At 36.5% G+C, this 16,190-nt stretch overlaps 1 protein-coding gene and 1 long non-coding RNA gene across 3 annotated transcripts in view; one reads left to right on the top strand and one right to left on the bottom strand.

The window, feature by feature from the left end:
• SLC30A5 (solute carrier family 30 member 5) overlaps positions 1 to 16,190 on the top strand; it is a 53,601-nt gene that overhangs the window by 22,340 nt on the left and 15,071 nt on the right. The window contains exons 5-11 of one of the 2 annotated variants that reach the window (XM_072606454.1): positions 1,203 to 1,290; positions 7,457 to 7,544; positions 9,222 to 9,298; positions 9,906 to 10,076; positions 10,641 to 10,929; positions 11,356 to 11,564; positions 13,845 to 14,002. In XM_072606454.1, the coding sequence (XP_072462555.1) occupies positions 1,203 to 1,290; positions 7,457 to 7,544; positions 9,222 to 9,298; positions 9,906 to 10,076; positions 10,641 to 10,929; positions 11,356 to 11,564; positions 13,845 to 14,002 (1,080 nt within the window). The remainder of the gene's footprint in view (positions 1 to 1,202; positions 1,291 to 7,456; positions 7,545 to 9,221; positions 9,299 to 9,905; positions 10,077 to 10,640; positions 10,930 to 11,355; positions 11,565 to 13,844; positions 14,003 to 16,190) is intronic. The other variant, XM_072606455.1, reaches the window with a different exon arrangement.
• On the bottom strand, positions 1,290 to 15,694 carry LOC140502113 (uncharacterized). Its single transcript, XR_011966534.1, has 3 exons — positions 15,567 to 15,694; positions 6,369 to 6,501; positions 1,290 to 2,881 (listed from the first exon to the last, which is right to left on the bottom strand). It is a non-coding gene; the product is annotated as an uncharacterized lncRNA (long non-coding RNA).

The following is a 16,190-nucleotide window of genomic DNA, read 5'->3' as shown; positions in this document are numbered from 1 at the left end:
ATATCTGGTTTGGTATATCGGTTTTATTTAACTCATTTTATGTCAAGCATTGATACAGAAGTGTAGTTTTATATTTTTAAAAATCTTAATACTTTCGTTGCAGTGAGTTCAGGCATGCATGCATACTTGATGGATTAATACTTTATATTGAAAGCACTGCTCCATTCTTAATCTGTCATCATTGACAGTTTACTGGTTAGATTAGTCTAAGCAGTCACAAAATGCTTTAAGAACCCCTGCTGTATCTCTGCTTTAAGGGAAAAAAAAGAAATCTCTGATTTTAAGGATTTTTATTGATTATAGTTAGCAATTATCCATTTAATAATTTCACAAAGCAGTTATAGAATACATTAAAGTTTTAACATGCAGATACCTTTTTTTAAAATTGGCACATGTTTTAGATCTAGTTGCAAGCCAGTGAATTAAGAAGATCCACAGTCTTCAGTTTACATGGAGTGAAATTATTCTCTCATTTTCAAGGGCTTTTCTAGCTGTTTTCAGATATAAACCTTACTTGATGGGGGAGTGAAGTAAAGGGAAAAAAATCAGGCTCAATCCTACATCTTTTTCATTTCTCAGCTCCTTTACTTTCTCAGAGACATCCAGATTATCAGAAAGTTGGCTGAAAGTTAAGGTTTGGTTTTGCTTTGTTTTGTTTTTTAAGGTAACAGCAACAAAGATTCCTAACTCACAAAAAAGATCAGAAAGAGTATACAAAATGAAAGGACTATTGCTGTTTCATTAAATTAGTACTTTTTCCTCTTATCTAAATGTAAATCATTTAGAGTTCAAAGTTTTATTTAGGATTTTATTCCTATTTGTTTATTTGACCATGCATATTTGTAGATGTTAAGTTCATAAGGGAAATTTTTTAAACATTTAAATCAGTGTTTTATGAAGTAATGTAGCAACTTCTTTATACAGCTTCTTGTTCTCAGATAAAAGTCTGATTAGTTACCCTGAAGTATTTGGTCATAGTCATTAAAATACCTTTCAGCACAAATTCCATGATTTATGGAGAGCAGTTAGGAATCTGTATACTAATTAATTGATTTTTAGTTTTGAAATATTCCTTTTTCTTACTATTTTATGAAAGCCAGAGAAGATTACCTGACTCCTTTTCTTAGTCTACCTCAATTTATGTATATGGAAAAGTAGCATAGGAAAGCCATTTGAATTGCTGTTCACTTTGGATTTTATAGGACTTTGCTGCTCTTTGAACACGGCGATATTGTTGTCATCTCGCTACTAAATGTTTTATTCACTAGTTCTGGAGGAGGACCAGCAAAGGTATTTTTTTCCAGCAAAACTGAAATGATAAATGTAAATTTTGTCATTCAAGAGTAAAATAGCAACTGCAGTTATCTCTTCGCCATCTAGAAAAGCTACAGCAAATGTGTTAATGGTCTAATCCGAGGTGGGGAGCCTGCAGCCTTGAGGCCACTTGTGGCCTTGTAGATCCTCCATGAATCTTTGGTCTTTTAAAATTTGGATTCCATCAAAAGACTGCACTTAAGGATGTGGAAGGCCACAAGTGGCCTCAAGGCTTCAGGTAGCCTGCCGCTGGTTTAAGTAAATAACCGATATGTTATACTTTAATACAGATCTCTCAAAGTTTTCGTTTTATTTTCATCTCCCAGTTCCATATTCTCTCCCTCTGCTCCTCCCCCACTCATTGAGAAAGCAAGAATTATGCTCCCTGTTACACACGCAGAGTTGTGCCGTGTCTTTCTGCTTCCCCGCTCCCTCCGCCCCGCTTCCCCCCCCAAAAGGGCAGGAGAAGTGGAAGAAGTGAAAGCAGCTCTGCTTCAGTCTGCGGTCTTAGCCAGTTCTCTGTCTATGTCGTGAGTCCTTGGGATCACAGTGTATCATAGCACTGATCAGAGTAACTGAGTCCTTCACGGATCATCTTTACAGTACTGCTGTCGCTGTGGAGGTCACATCAGTTCATATAGGTCTTTCCAGGTGTTTTTGAAACCAGCCCCCTTATCATTTCTTACAGCACAGTGTTATTCCATCACATTCATATATCATCATCTGTTCAGCTGTTCCCCAATTGTTGGGCATCCCTCCATTTCCAATCATAATTCATATTTGAAAAATACTTGATAGGTTTAATTTGTGGAACAAAACCAGTTTATATAAGCAGCTCTCTGCTCTCTAGCAGTCTGTTATTTGAACATGTTTATCAAAATAAATACTCTCCCCATTTGACAGACTTCCCAGCTCCAGCAGTATGATATTGTCATCGTTCAGAATTATGACCCTGAAACACTGAAGAGATTCTAAAATACCTTCTAAGTCATAAGAAAAATTAAATTATTTATGAAGTAATTTGTATATCATTAACATTATCCCCTTAGATTTTCATATTTTAAAAATTGTCATCGTTTCATTGGTATGAGTAATTCCACTGTTACGCCTCAGCCTGTCAAATTACAATCTGCCAGTAATCTGGGGGCTTTCTCTTTTCCTTTTAGCATCTCAGGGCTTCCTGATGTATTACTAAGTCTGTTGGCTTGTTCCGTTCATCTGCCTTTCTGATCCTGTCCTTGGTAGAGTCCTTTTTGCCTCTTCTTGCTCACAGCTCATCAGATGCTATAGTCAGCTTACACCAACCTTGTAGCTTTTCTTCGATCCTTGGGTTACTTTTTTGTTTTTAATAGTTATGATCATATTTCATGATTTTCAGCCACATCATATTTTCTCATTATTCCAATGGATAATCTCATCAGTGTAGATATTCCCTCCAGTAGTACAGATTGCAGACCATCTCTTCTTACTTGTTCTCGGGTACTCTGTTCAGTCTTCCAGGAGAAAATCACCCAGTGTGCTTCGGGCTCCCTCTGGGTCCATCAGTGTTGAAAGTTGTATCTCTTATCTATAAAGAATTTGATTTAATATTGAAGACAACAATAAAGCAATATTGTTGGGATAGTTTTGAAACTTACATGTTCAATTTACTATCTTATTACAGAAGAAAATGAGTTGTGAGTAATGGAGGTTCATGGTTTCATGTACAATCCTCCTTTTCTCTTTGTATGTTTAGTGTTCTTCATGTTCAGAATAACAAAAAAATATTAATTTTTTTTTTCTAAATAAAGCCATGTTGTTGAAAATCTACTCATTACAGTGGAAGGAGCACTAGATTTGAAATGAGTTCAAATCCCCACTCTGCCACCAGTCATCTGACTATGAGTTGTCATTGAAGCCCTTTGAGCTTCAGTCTCCTCATTTGTCGGATGTGGATAGAAACACTTCTAGTGCCTGTTTCACAGGATTGTTGTGAAGATAAAATGCTGCATATAAAGATCTATATACTCACAAGGGGTATGGTCATCATTATCAATTTGTGTTACCCTCTTGCTTTGGTCAGCCACGTCACTTTTTGTATAGAAGTCATCTTTGGTGATGTGCAGTAACCCTTTTATGCTGCCGTGTACCTCTTGATTATACTTTTGAGTTACCAGAACTTTTCAGTACATGACTGTTGTGGCATTTCATGTTTTACAGCAGTCTTGCATCACTGGAAGAATATCAGTGTTTAGAGGTAGGGATTTCGCTTCAGAGAGAAGCTTAACATCATTAAATGGTTTCCCAAATTAGCCCACGGCCGATTCTGGACCTAATTCGTTGTCCCTCTGAAATGCCTGTGCAAGGTATGCATACTGATGGACTGAGTCAATGAACTCTCTGTCCATTTGCATATTATAGATATGCAATTACATATCAGTAGATATTCTTCATTCGTTTTTTGCTGTGTGAATTGTTAGATCAAACTCTTGAGTTCTGGTAGATCTCATTTAGCTGTAATTTTCTGAACTTCATGCTATTGGCATGTTATCTGTCAACTAGGAGAGTCACACTTCTGTTGGGTTGTGTACTGGGTAGCCTCGATAACAGTGGCAAATACCTGTCTGATGTTTCCATATCATGCTCCCGGTGATTATCAGAGGATCATTGAACAAATTTATCTTAATTGAGTTGCATCTGTGAAGGAACCTTGTATGATCTTAACATTTTCATGAGAGACATCCCTTAAGGTTGCATTTTGTTTTCCTGAATCAAGTGCTTGTTTTACAAATTAAATGTACTGAGATATTTTTTTCCTCCACATTTTTCAGCCACTTGTGCTGGAGATATTCTGCTGTACTGTGAAATTTTTCCTAGTCCTACTCTCATATTTTCATCAAGTATATTCTCAATACGTGTTTAACTTATTTTCTTGAAAATTTTATAGAAACAAGAAAGCAGGAAGTGTCAGTCAATAGTTACTGATTTTCTAACCATCATCGTTTTAGTGACAGCTGAATATGTCATACAATTGTTAAATCAAAACAAGATTCTTTCCTGAATGTAACTGTAGAGAGAGCATCAATTAAAAATCCTCTGATTATTAACCTTAGATGAGGCTTAAAACAGGAAAATAAATATATACTTTGCCAAAGGTGCTTGTCACTGTCATGGAGGATGTCCTATGGAAGATCCAAATAGAATAACTCTTTCCTCTAGCCTTTCAAGTCTTCTCTTGGCAGATAATACAGTGCTGACTACATCAAACTCCAGAGCATTACAGGACTTCCTCACTGAAGTCCACGATTATTCAAAAACTCAGCCTAACAGTCCATACAGGAAAAACTAAATGGTTACAAAATGCCTGCTCCCCAGACTTGCCTATACTTGGTACAGGCCTTGAAAGTAGATGAAGAATTGGTCTCAGAATTGAATAGGAAGAAAAGCACAATGTAGATTAAATTTTAGAAATTGTACAGTGCTTTTAAAACTCCTTTCTAATGCAAAAATCCAAGGTTTTAAACACACGTTCAGTTGATATCAATAGCAGACTTTAGAAAATAAATCACAGGTTCAAGGGGCAGTGGGAAGATGCATAATGGACATGGGTTGCGATCCATTTCCAGTGATGATTTACATGCAGAAAGTGGCATAAGTATATCATCAATGAAATATATGATTGAAAAGGAGATGAGCTGTTGCTTATGTGGCAAAAGCAAAGCCTGACAACCCAAGTGTTGTGCATTCTTAACCATGAAATATAAAAAGACCCAGAGGAAGGCCTTTTAGCAAATCAGGTGAATCATCAGTGTAGGATCTGTGAGAGAATATAGACCAAAATTAGAGATTGAGAAGATGTGAATGAGTTGTGGTCTGCTCTGGTGAAGGGAATACTCTCATTAGTAAAATCACAGATTTGTTGAAATAATACTGTCTTAGGGTTTTTTTCTCCTTATCATTCAGTAATTTCCCCCTTCTAAAAATCTTGAGGTATGATCTTGAGACATAGCAAACACCATATAATGACATTAAAATAACAGAATTGACTATAGAGAAAAAACCGCTGTTTCGCTGGTATAGGAGGAATCACCTGTCACTTTTTAGTCACTGTAATTTGTTAAAACAAAAATCAAATATCCAATTAGAAGAAAAGGTAAAAATGAAAAAATACATATAGCATATATTTACTTCAGTTCCTACTATTCAGTTTATTTTACCAAGTTGGTGATGCTAAAAAAAAAAAAGGGCAGCCGGGAGATGGGGAGTGGAGAGGGGAAAAAATATCAAGATGAATTGCCAATTAACATTACTGTTAAGAGTTTAGCTGTATTTGTAGCTGCTATTGGGGTTCATTGAAACCATGATGCAGTTTCCCAAATGCAATTCAGCCCTGTGGCTTCCTCCCCAATTCTGAGTCCACATCATTATCCGTCTTTGGCTAGAGAGAATCATATTGATGAGCTAATGCAATGAGCTGCATATTTGGCTGCATCAGAGATTGTGGGCAATAGGCACTTGTCAACTTTGTTTTTTATTGTAGGCAGTTATGACTCCATCACACTTGATATTTCACTGAGGAGGATTTTAGATATTCTGGGACTCAGTGGAAATTAGCACACTGTCATCCACAAATGAGCATTTGGAAAATGTCACCATTAATCAAGACTCGAAGTTTTGTTTGGACTTTACAAAGGACATCTTTTCTGACAGTGCCCTTAGGTGAATACACTTCTTCCTATTTAATACTTTGCTTGGCATCAGCATCCAAGAGGTCACTGAACAACGTGTGTGCCCGATTTTATGTTATGATAGACAGCTTTGATGGAAAGTCTTGTTGAACTCTCCATAGAATTTCTCTATCTTCGTCCTCTGCAGTGGATATTGGTGTGCAGGATGCAGTGATCTTCGTATCAGTCTGTTTATTTACATTGATGTGAGCATTACACATTTGGTAAAATTTAACTTGTATTATGGATATATGGTAACTCTAATCAGATTTACTAGATTAATCCATTCTCTATTTTTGTTAAAATCCAGTTTCTAGAGTAATCATGACTTAGTAGCTGATCTCTGACCTTAGCTGTAGAACGCCTTGGTATAGGTTTGAGTTGGAGTCGGGAAGAATCAGCTTCTAATCTGCCTCCAACACTTCCTGGCTTTGTGATCTTGGACCAATCACTTCGGCTCTCTGAGGTTCAGTTTCATTAGCTATAAAATAAAGGTAATATCCATTGTTATAAGGCTCCAAGGAGATAATGCACATAAAGCACTTGGCAAACTTTAGACATTCAAGAAATGTCCATTGATAATTAACTCAGCTGATTCTCAGACAGTACCAGTTCTTAGGCTTGTACTTTGGAAGCCTGACATTTCATGGCTCTGCTTCTGACTTTCTGTGCTTTGCCTCCATGCCCCAGATGCCATCTCACTGCAGCACTATCCATCCACCTCTGCAGACTTCTTAACGCTGAAATGTCCCTCCCCTTTCTCCATTGGTAAATGCCTCCCAGGAACTCCATTTTGAGTAGGGGCCGAGGCCAACCAACCTTCATTTCTTTCCTGACTCTGCTTTGGACTTGTGAACTTTGTATTTCTCCCCCTTTTTGTATTGTCTTCCCTCTTTAGAATGTAAGTTCATTGAGGGCAAGGACTCTTTTTGCTTGTATTTGTATCACTAACACTAAGCACAGTGCCTAGTACATACTAAGCACTTAATTAATGTATCTTGCTTTGTCTTGCGTGAGTATCTTTACCAAGGGCACATCCTTGCCAAAGGAGTCTGGAACAGGGCTTAAGTAAGGTTCTGGAGTAAGGGACCAGATTACAAGTACTTGTAACTATTTCACTTCCTGATAGATGGTCAGAATTGAATTTGCAACTGAATGAGCTACATGTTTCTTTGATCCAGGCTTGGTGATGAGAAACAATGTTTCTACTCTCTTGTCGTTATTTAAAATTTTCAGTTATATCTTCTTTATTTCATTTTCATTAACTGCCTCCTTCCTTGCTTAGTAGTAAAATGTAACTAAAATGACCTAAAGGTCATAATGTACTCATTTTATTTATGGATACGAATTTTAATTTTTTTTGCAAGAATACTTTTAACGTTTAACATGGTAACCTTTGGAGAACCTTCTAACAAGATAATCTTATTTATTTTCAGACAAGAGGAGCTGCTTTTTTCATCATTGCTGTGATCTGTTTGTTGTTTTTTGATAATGATGATCTTATGGCTAAAATTGCTGAACACCGTATCCTTTTATAAAAGTCAAGTCTATATATTTTTAGTACTGTCATAATAGAATGCCAGTGGTAAAGGAAAAGTAAGATATCATTAACATTTGTCAGATTCACAAATGAAACAATAAAATTGCTCAATATTGAAAGTTGTTTCATAAAACTAATAGATTTATTTTAAAATAAATAACTTTCCAGGATCATAGAACCTTTCATAATAACTAAATATTCTGAAATTGGGGGGAGTTGAAATAGGAAATTCTATAGAAGAATGGCATTTGATCTCAACTAATCTAATAAATCTACAGCTAACCAGAAATAGAACATTAGACCCTCTTAAATTAGGCTTCGAAGTAGCATGTCTTCAATTTGGCAAGCTTGTTAAGTGCCTGTTTTATCCCAGGATACTGTGAGAACTGACATAAGCAACAAACACAAAAGCTACAGTTCTTTCCCTGAAGAAGTTTGCCTTCCATCAGGAAGGATACAAAGTGTATGCAGATATGTAAAAACAATGTACAAAGTAATTCCCTGGGGGGTAGAAAGTGGCAATCAGTAATGTGGTGCAGTAGAGAGAGTGCTGAATTTGGAGTGAGAAAACCTGGGTTCAGTTCCTGCCATCTCACTGTACAGTTTCCCTTAGTACCTGGGGCCTCCTCGTCACTTGGTACCTCTCTCACCTTGGGCAAGTAACTTAACCTCTTTGGGCCTCTGTTTCTTCAACTGTGAAGTTGTTAGAGGGTTCCATCTCTAAATGTATGATCCCATGATTTGATAGTAGGGATGATGTTTTATACTTACATCCTCCAAAATATCTAGGACATACTTTACGTATATATTATAGGAACTCGAGTTTATTCATTCTTTGGTTAAATTTGAACCCACAGCTACATGTCATCTCATAGAATGAATTGCCATATTGGTAAATGTTAGAAGATCTTAAGAAAATTTAGTAGTAAAATTTGCATTAATGAGTTTTATCTACTATTAAAGAGAAGATTCTTCAAACTAAATTTATCTAGAATGTGGTTATAATCTCTGCTACTGGGGAGACTGAGGCTGAGGCTGGTAGACCACTTGAACTGGTGGTTTTAGCTACAGTAGAGCTAAATCCAATCAGGTTTCCACACAGCAGTAGAAGGCTACTTTAAGAAGGCATTAGCCATCACAACTCAGAAATGGAGCCAATCAATACTTCTGGATTAATCCATCAATCAGCTGTGATATGACATCTGTCCTGTGAGGGGCTTCTGCAGTTTATTTGCAACTTGGTTGTTTTCCCCTTAGTAACAATGCTAGAGGGATGGAAATTTCAAAACAAAATAAGACCAAAAAAAAAAACCAAACCATTTTTAACCCATAATGTGCCTGAGCTGTCCATACCACAAGTCCACAACAGACTTGTTTGCTTTTGTGGACTAGCCTTGGAGTCAAAAGACATGGCCTGTAGTGGTGATTGCCCTGATTTCTCAGATGCTGTTACCTCCATATCTTTGACATTTCGAGACCTTTCTGAGTCTAAATGTTGGAGAGAAGACTTCATCCCTGGTAGAGTAGTTGGAGAAAAGGACCAAGATGTCTTCTCTGTTTCACATCCACATCAGCTAACAAAAGACTTAGAGCTCCAGCTAGTAATGAGCAAATACAGAGACTGAAGATACCTTGTGCCTTCTTTAACCTGCGTTCCTCAGCTGAAGGACGTCATGACAGCGCTCTGACACACATGCTTTACACGGCCATCGCTTTCTTAGGTGTCGCAGACCACAAGGTAGGTCATTTTCCTTATACCTAAAACTGGAATTGTTTTTTAAGATTATGATGAATATGAAATGAGTATGTATGTCTGTCATTGTCAGTATCTAGAATACAGCCTGCCTTTTAAAAGTCATTTGATGCTGCTTAAATGGGTTTCTTAATAGTAACAGATTTAGGAACTTTGTACTGTCGTTTCTCTTTTTCTTTTCCTAAATACCTTCTCTGAGGCTGCAGCCATTTGGCAGTTACAGAAGTGAGTTAAATAGTCTTGAACAGTTCTCTGTTTGATTAGACTTTTTTTTGTTTATGTATCAAGTTTGAAGATGATAAATTGCTGTTATGTTATTAACAAGATTAATGTTCCTAATTCTATATATGAAAACATAATTCCACTTGGATTTTCCATAATGGAACTCTTATTATAATGCTATGATAATTTTATAAATAAGGACAGTCTTCTCATTGAAAATGGATCTCAGAGCATTTTCTTCTAAGCAATACATTTGGGATAGTATCAGAGTTTGCAAAAGCAGTTTGGCTTTTCCTTCCAGTCTAATTTTTTATTTGTAAGCATTATATCCTGTGTACTTCTCTTCAGAATCTTATCATTTTGTTGACAGGGTGGAGTGTTATTGCTGGTGTTGGCTTTGTGCTGTAAAGTCGGTTTCCACACGGCTTCCAGAAAGCTCTCTCTGGATGTGGGTGGAGCCAAGAGACTTCACGCCTTGTCCCATCTTGTTTCTGTGCTTCTGCTCTGCCCATGGGTCGTCATCCTTTCTGTGACAACGGAGGTAACAGCACACCAAAGTTTGAGCAGCAAGCGAAAGACTGGGTTGCTCATAAATCTGTTTTAGTCATGTGCAAGTAGCTTAAGCCTTTGCTTTTCCCTGAAATCAAGAATGCTCGTATATATAGACTTACAAAGGACTTTACATATATTCTCATCTGTTTTCATCATTTTCTTCTCTATTTCCATAATGATCAAATTCTTAATGATTTTATCTTTTCACATTTTCATATACCTTTTAGAGATAGGATTCTGATTCTTTTCTATAAATAGGACTTGAAACCATCTTCTAGAAAATGCATTGAGAATCAAATATTTATCATACTCCTCTGACCCAGAGAGTTGAGTGTATTTAAATCCTGAATTTGGGGGGAAAAAAACAAGATAGATAATGTGTTGTTGGGGAGAAATGTGCAAGTGCAGTTCATTTTGTCATTCACGTTCAAACATCTTTGCCTTCCTTCTTGGAGCAAAGGATATTAGTTTTATACCCCAAAGAAGCATTAGCACATTAAAAAATATCTCCATAATATGTCCCTCACTAGTGAAATATCTTTCTTTTTTCTAGAGTAAAGTGGAATCTTGGTCTTCTCTCATCATGCCTTTCACAACAGTTATCCTTTTTGTTGTGGTCCTGGATTTCTATGTGGATTCCATCTGTTCAGCCAAAATGGAAGTCTCCAAGAGTGCCCGCTATGGATCTTTTCTCATTTGTATTAGTGCTCTGCTTTTTGGAAATTTTTGGACACATCCAATAACAGACCAACTTCGAGCTATGAATAAACCAGCACATCAGGAGAGCACTGAGCATGTTCTTTCTGGAGGAGTGGTAGTGAGCGCCATGTTCTTCATTTTGTGTGAGCATCTTGTTTTATTCCTTCATTTTCTACTTGTTTAAGATGAGAAAGGTTAATTTGTAATTAAGAAAACTAGGGAAGAATGATAGTGCCAATTAAATGTATGAGATAAATCAAAATTAAGAACTACTATGGAGGATTAATTTTGTTTTGGCTCTTGAAAGCACCGTTATGTGCATTGTATATAATAGTGTTTTGCTTTGTAGTTCCCTTTTATTGATCAGTAATCAGATTATTTTATACTGAATTTTTAAAGTTTTAAGTCCTTCTATTTAATGCTAGCATTTGGCTTTTGTAAGCCTTTTAAAAATTTTACTGGAGCAAAGTTTGACTAAAGAAAACAAAAGACTTCAATAAAAATTTGTTTATAACAAAACAGAAAATCCATGATTCTGAGCTGTTTTGTGTTTTCCTTTTCTTCTGTAGCTGCTAACATCCTAGCTTCTCCCTCGAAGAGAGGACAGAAGGGTACTCTTGTTGGCTATTCTCCTGAAGGAACTCCTCTCTATAACTTCATGGGTGACGCTTTACAGCATAGCTCTCAGTCAGTCCCTAGGTTTATTAAAGAATCACTGAAACAGATACTTGAGGAGAGTGATTCTAGACACATCTTTTACTTCTTGTGCCTGAATCTGGTAAGTTTTTTAAGTAGAATGATAGAATTTAAAGCTTATTAGTCTTTTCATATTAGCAGCTTTTAATGAGTTCTTACTTAATTTCCACGTTACCAGTTTTAATACATTTAGGCATGTGAAGAAAAAAATAGAGATTGTACATTAAAACTTGATATAAGAATTCAGTACATATTTAGCCCAAGCTGGACATTTCTAGCAGAGCAGCTTTTTTATATACTTAGACAATTGTATTTTCACTTAAAAAAAAAAAGTTTTGGTAAGCAGGTGAAAGACTATAACCAAGAGAACAGGGATTTATTCAGCCCAGTTGTAGGGACATTCTTCCGGGCTTTTTACAGATTCCTATTTGGATTGTTAATTACAGATTGATATATGTAAAAATTCCAAATTATTACGTACATAGCTGTGCATGACCTGCCTTTTCCTTGCACTTCATTAGCCTGATTCTAAGTGATATAGAATCATTGGATATCACAACTAAAAAGCACTTGAAGCCAAGTAAAATAGAAAGCCAGAAAACTTTGGTTAGGGTCTCAGCATTCTCTGTAACAAAGCAACTGTCATTCAAATGAGTATTATAAACAAAATTTATTTCTCCTACACCTTTTTATGTACTCTTTTCTTTGTCAAATAAAGTCTGAATTATGCATCACTATGCTATTATTGAGAATAATTGAAATTTTCATAGCACTGCAAGACTGCAGAGTGCATTATATTATCTCATTTGATTCAACATCTTAGTATTGTGCCCTCACAAGTTCGGCAAACTCTCACTTCTTCAGATTAGTGGGACAGTAGGAGGTAGTTTGATTCATTTAATGTTTTTAATGCCATTTTATTAGCATGTACATCCAGAGATGCTGTTGGGTCAGTGCTAGTAATAAGGAGCCAGAATGCTTAAAGGCTCAGCATTCACTCTGGGAGTCGCCTCTTCTTGCGTTGCTTGGAGACCCTTTTACTGGTGTCGTGTAGTTTGATGATTTCATCAGAAATGTTGAATTAGCATTGATAAAGGACATTTTCTCATCTGGGAGTTCCCTGTACCACCAGAACCAAAGGTCCAGTCCTAATTCTCTGTGCTTATTAAATTATCAAGGTCCATACATTCTAAGTGACAGGATTAATGTTCCGTAGTACCCAACTTTGTGCTTTGCACGTGCTAGGTGCTCATATAAAATATACATAAATAACACATGCACTTAGGATCATTTCCTTTCGAAATATAGTTCAAACTCCTTTTGAGTTAGATCTTTGTCTTTCTGAATAGTGAATTATGTAAATGTTAATTATGACATGAGAGTGGTTTAATATCAACACTCCAATGGCTCTGTGAGCACATTGATTTAGAAGGGGCTCAAAACCAATTCTGGCTTCCTTCTCCTGTGCAGTTCTCATCCATGTCCTTCCATAAGTTGAGCATGGGGGTCTGCCCAACTTTCAGAGGTCCTGATCTCACTTTCTCTGATGAGATGAAGATGCCCGTGGAGCACGGCGTTGATCCGCCTCCTCACCGTTTGAAGAATTCTGCTTCTTTTTCAGTCGTTTCTTTCCTGCTTAACATCCTTGACTCCAGTTCTTCAGTTACTTATGTGTTAAATGTTGAGTCTGTTCATACTCAGCCGTTCCGTGGTAGTGTTGCATGTTTCACAGCCATGCAGCAGCACTGGTAGACTTTTTAAGGGATGAGCTTTTGTTTGAGAGACATTTGGGCTTTGCAGTTTAAGAGTTAAAGCCTAGTAAATAGCGAACCCAAGAACCCAAGAAGGAAGAACTAAGTTCAAGTCCTGCTTCTGACATGTTGGCTGTGTGACCATGGACAAGTGAAATTAACTCTCTAGTCTAAGTTGCAGAAAAGGTGCCAGTCTACATTACCAGAAGGAGTTTCCTCATCTGGGAGTCCCACATACCAATGAAATCACCACTCTAGTTCCTATCCTTACATACTGTAATATCCCAATCAGACCTAATAGCAGCTATGTAAGATATAAGGTATTGGTATCCATCTGTATTTTGCAGATAAAGAAACTAAATCCTAAAAAAAAGGTGCCCAAAGTCACCCAGCTAAAGTGTCCCAGGTGATACTTGTACCTCATTTCAAGTCCACTTCTACTTTCCACTGTAATATGTGGCCTTACATTTAAAGGAGCAAAGTTAGATCATTGTGGACAGTATCATAAAGTAAGGGTTGTATAACTAGTCTGAAAGTGCTTCTTGCGTTATTCTAAGGACATTACATAAAAGCTGATATTTTACTAACGTACTCCAAATTGTTGTGTTTAGGTTTTTACCTTTGTGGAATTGTTCTATGGCGTGCTTACCAATAGCCTCGGCCTGATATCGGATGGGTTCCACATGCTCTTTGATTGTTCTGCTTTGGTTATGGGACTTTTTGCAGCCTTAATGAGTAGGTGGAAAGCAACCCGTATTTTCTCCTATGGGTAAGTACCTTGATTTGCATTGTCATTATGTTACTGAATTAATATGACAAAAAATTAAGTCTTAAACACAAAATCCATCATGAAAAATGGTTTCATAAATCTTATTATAAAGGTGATGTTTTCAGATCTTTTTTCTTTCACCAATAAATCTAAAACCAAAGGACTTAAATTTTAACTGGTTGCTTTACTCTAGCAAGGTTGCCCTACAAAAAAAGGAATGTCAGAATGACTTTATATAAGCATAGTAAAATACAAAAAAGAGAAAAAGAACAAGAAGAAATATTGAATTTTCTGGCTGTTTAAACCACTGTGAAGTAACATGGTTTCTGGAAGATTTAACTGAATATGTTCGGCCCCTCAGTAGGACCTCATTGTTTTAGTGTATAGTTCCTAGTTTTACAGAATTAGTATCAGTCTAGATGATGGAATAATATGAAAACATTTATGGTAGTTCATAAAGGCAGATAACTAAGTATGAAGGAAAATTTTACAATTCACACATTAACTATGCACTTCTAAGCAGAATTTTGTCTGTTGTGGCTACTAAGAAAGAATGTTTGAAATTATACCAGATAAGGTAGAAACACCACCAGTCATTTGAACATTTTACTTTATTCTTTTTCAGTGCTGAAAATCTCATCAGCATGAGACTATAAATCTGAAAAATCTCAGAATATCTTCCTCCCAATAATCTTAACTCTTACTATTTAGAAACTTGAGGGTTCCTTTGCGTGACCTTTGGTTTAGAGCTCATCTAGAGAGAATGAGATAAGGTACTAATCCTATGTATTTGACCTACTTTTGACAGGTAAATCAACCCTCTACAAAATATTTTAATTTCCACATAGACTACAACTCGTAGTTTAGACCTAGTTCATGTCTGTTGACATTTGAAACTCAACATGTCTTAATCTAAACCATGCCCATATCTTAATTGAAATCCTACCCTTCTCTCTCCAAAGCAACAGCCTCAATCCAAATGATGTTTCTAAACCTTATTAAATATGAACCCTTGGACAGGAGTCCTAGTGACTCAGTAGATCTAATTGTCCATTTGTAGGAAAAGGGAATGGGCAATGAGAAAACAAGTCTTCATTGATCAGGAGATGATAGGTTTCAAATTTGCCACTGCTAATAACACAGTCTTTGTGTTCACTAAAGTGTTGGTGGCTTTTCACCTGGTGCTATCAGCCCTTAACCTCATTTGCCCCTTTGGATTCCCAGGATCCAGGGTTAAAACTAACTAGGTATGACGTAGGACAGTGATACCCTAATTATAGTTAAATATGTTATCATTCTTGAATGCTAATCATGCTAATAATGTAATTTTACTCATTGTTTTTGGATTTGTTTTGGCTTCACGCTTTATTAAAAAAGTAAGTAGAGGAGTTTTCAGAGAGAAGTGCTAAGAGCTAATAAGAGGATGGTAAACTGAGAGTAGAGGAAAAGAGTTCCCATTATTTAACCTAGAAAAAGAGAACATGGAAAGTTTCTTTGGGACTATTTTAAAATATTTACAGCAGATTTTTAAAGAGATATTTTAGGAAGGATGCTATCTCATTACCTTCTCACAGGATTAAACAAGAGGCAGTGGGCTTGAGAGTTTGGATAGACAGGACAGTCTGGATTTCCCATGTGAATAACCACGAGATTAGAATCACTCTGGAATCATCTGTAGAGAGCAATGAATATGTGTTCTAGATTGTTCTCAACATTCACTTCTCAATAAGCAGAGAGCAAGATGAGATGACCTCTTAAAATTCTTTCCTATCTCTTATGCTGTGAATCTGAAAACCTTAGCCTGTATCGTGCAGCAGAAACTGGCATATGGTATGACTCATGCAGTGCAGCACGTTAAAGTACCATGCACAAATTGGTGTTACACAAGATGAGACTGGGTTTGATATTCAGAAAGTTCAGTATTTGAAACGCTGACCGTAAGGGAATGCTACTTCATTGGAAAAGTAGGGAAGGTGTTTTAAAGCCTTGTTTCTCTTCCCATTCCCATTAATTGTGAACTATAGAAGTGTGTACAAGCCTGGGCCTGGCAGTCTTCATTTTAGTTTCTGCATTTGTCGATATAAGAATATTCTTGTTAAATAAAGCCTTAAAAGAAAAATGCATTGAAATGTTACTTACGTTATTAAAATTTGTCTCTTATATTATAGTCCTTTCCTTTTTTAAAAAA

This window comes from Notamacropus eugenii, chromosome 4, assembly GCF_028372415.1.
Source record: "Notamacropus eugenii isolate mMacEug1 chromosome 4, mMacEug1.pri_v2, whole genome shotgun sequence".
In the NCBI taxonomy this organism is placed as follows: domain Eukaryota; kingdom Metazoa; phylum Chordata; class Mammalia; order Diprotodontia; family Macropodidae; genus Notamacropus; species Notamacropus eugenii.
The sequence above is the reverse complement of the archived record's forward strand: the minus strand, read 5'-3'. Positions and strand labels throughout refer to the sequence as shown.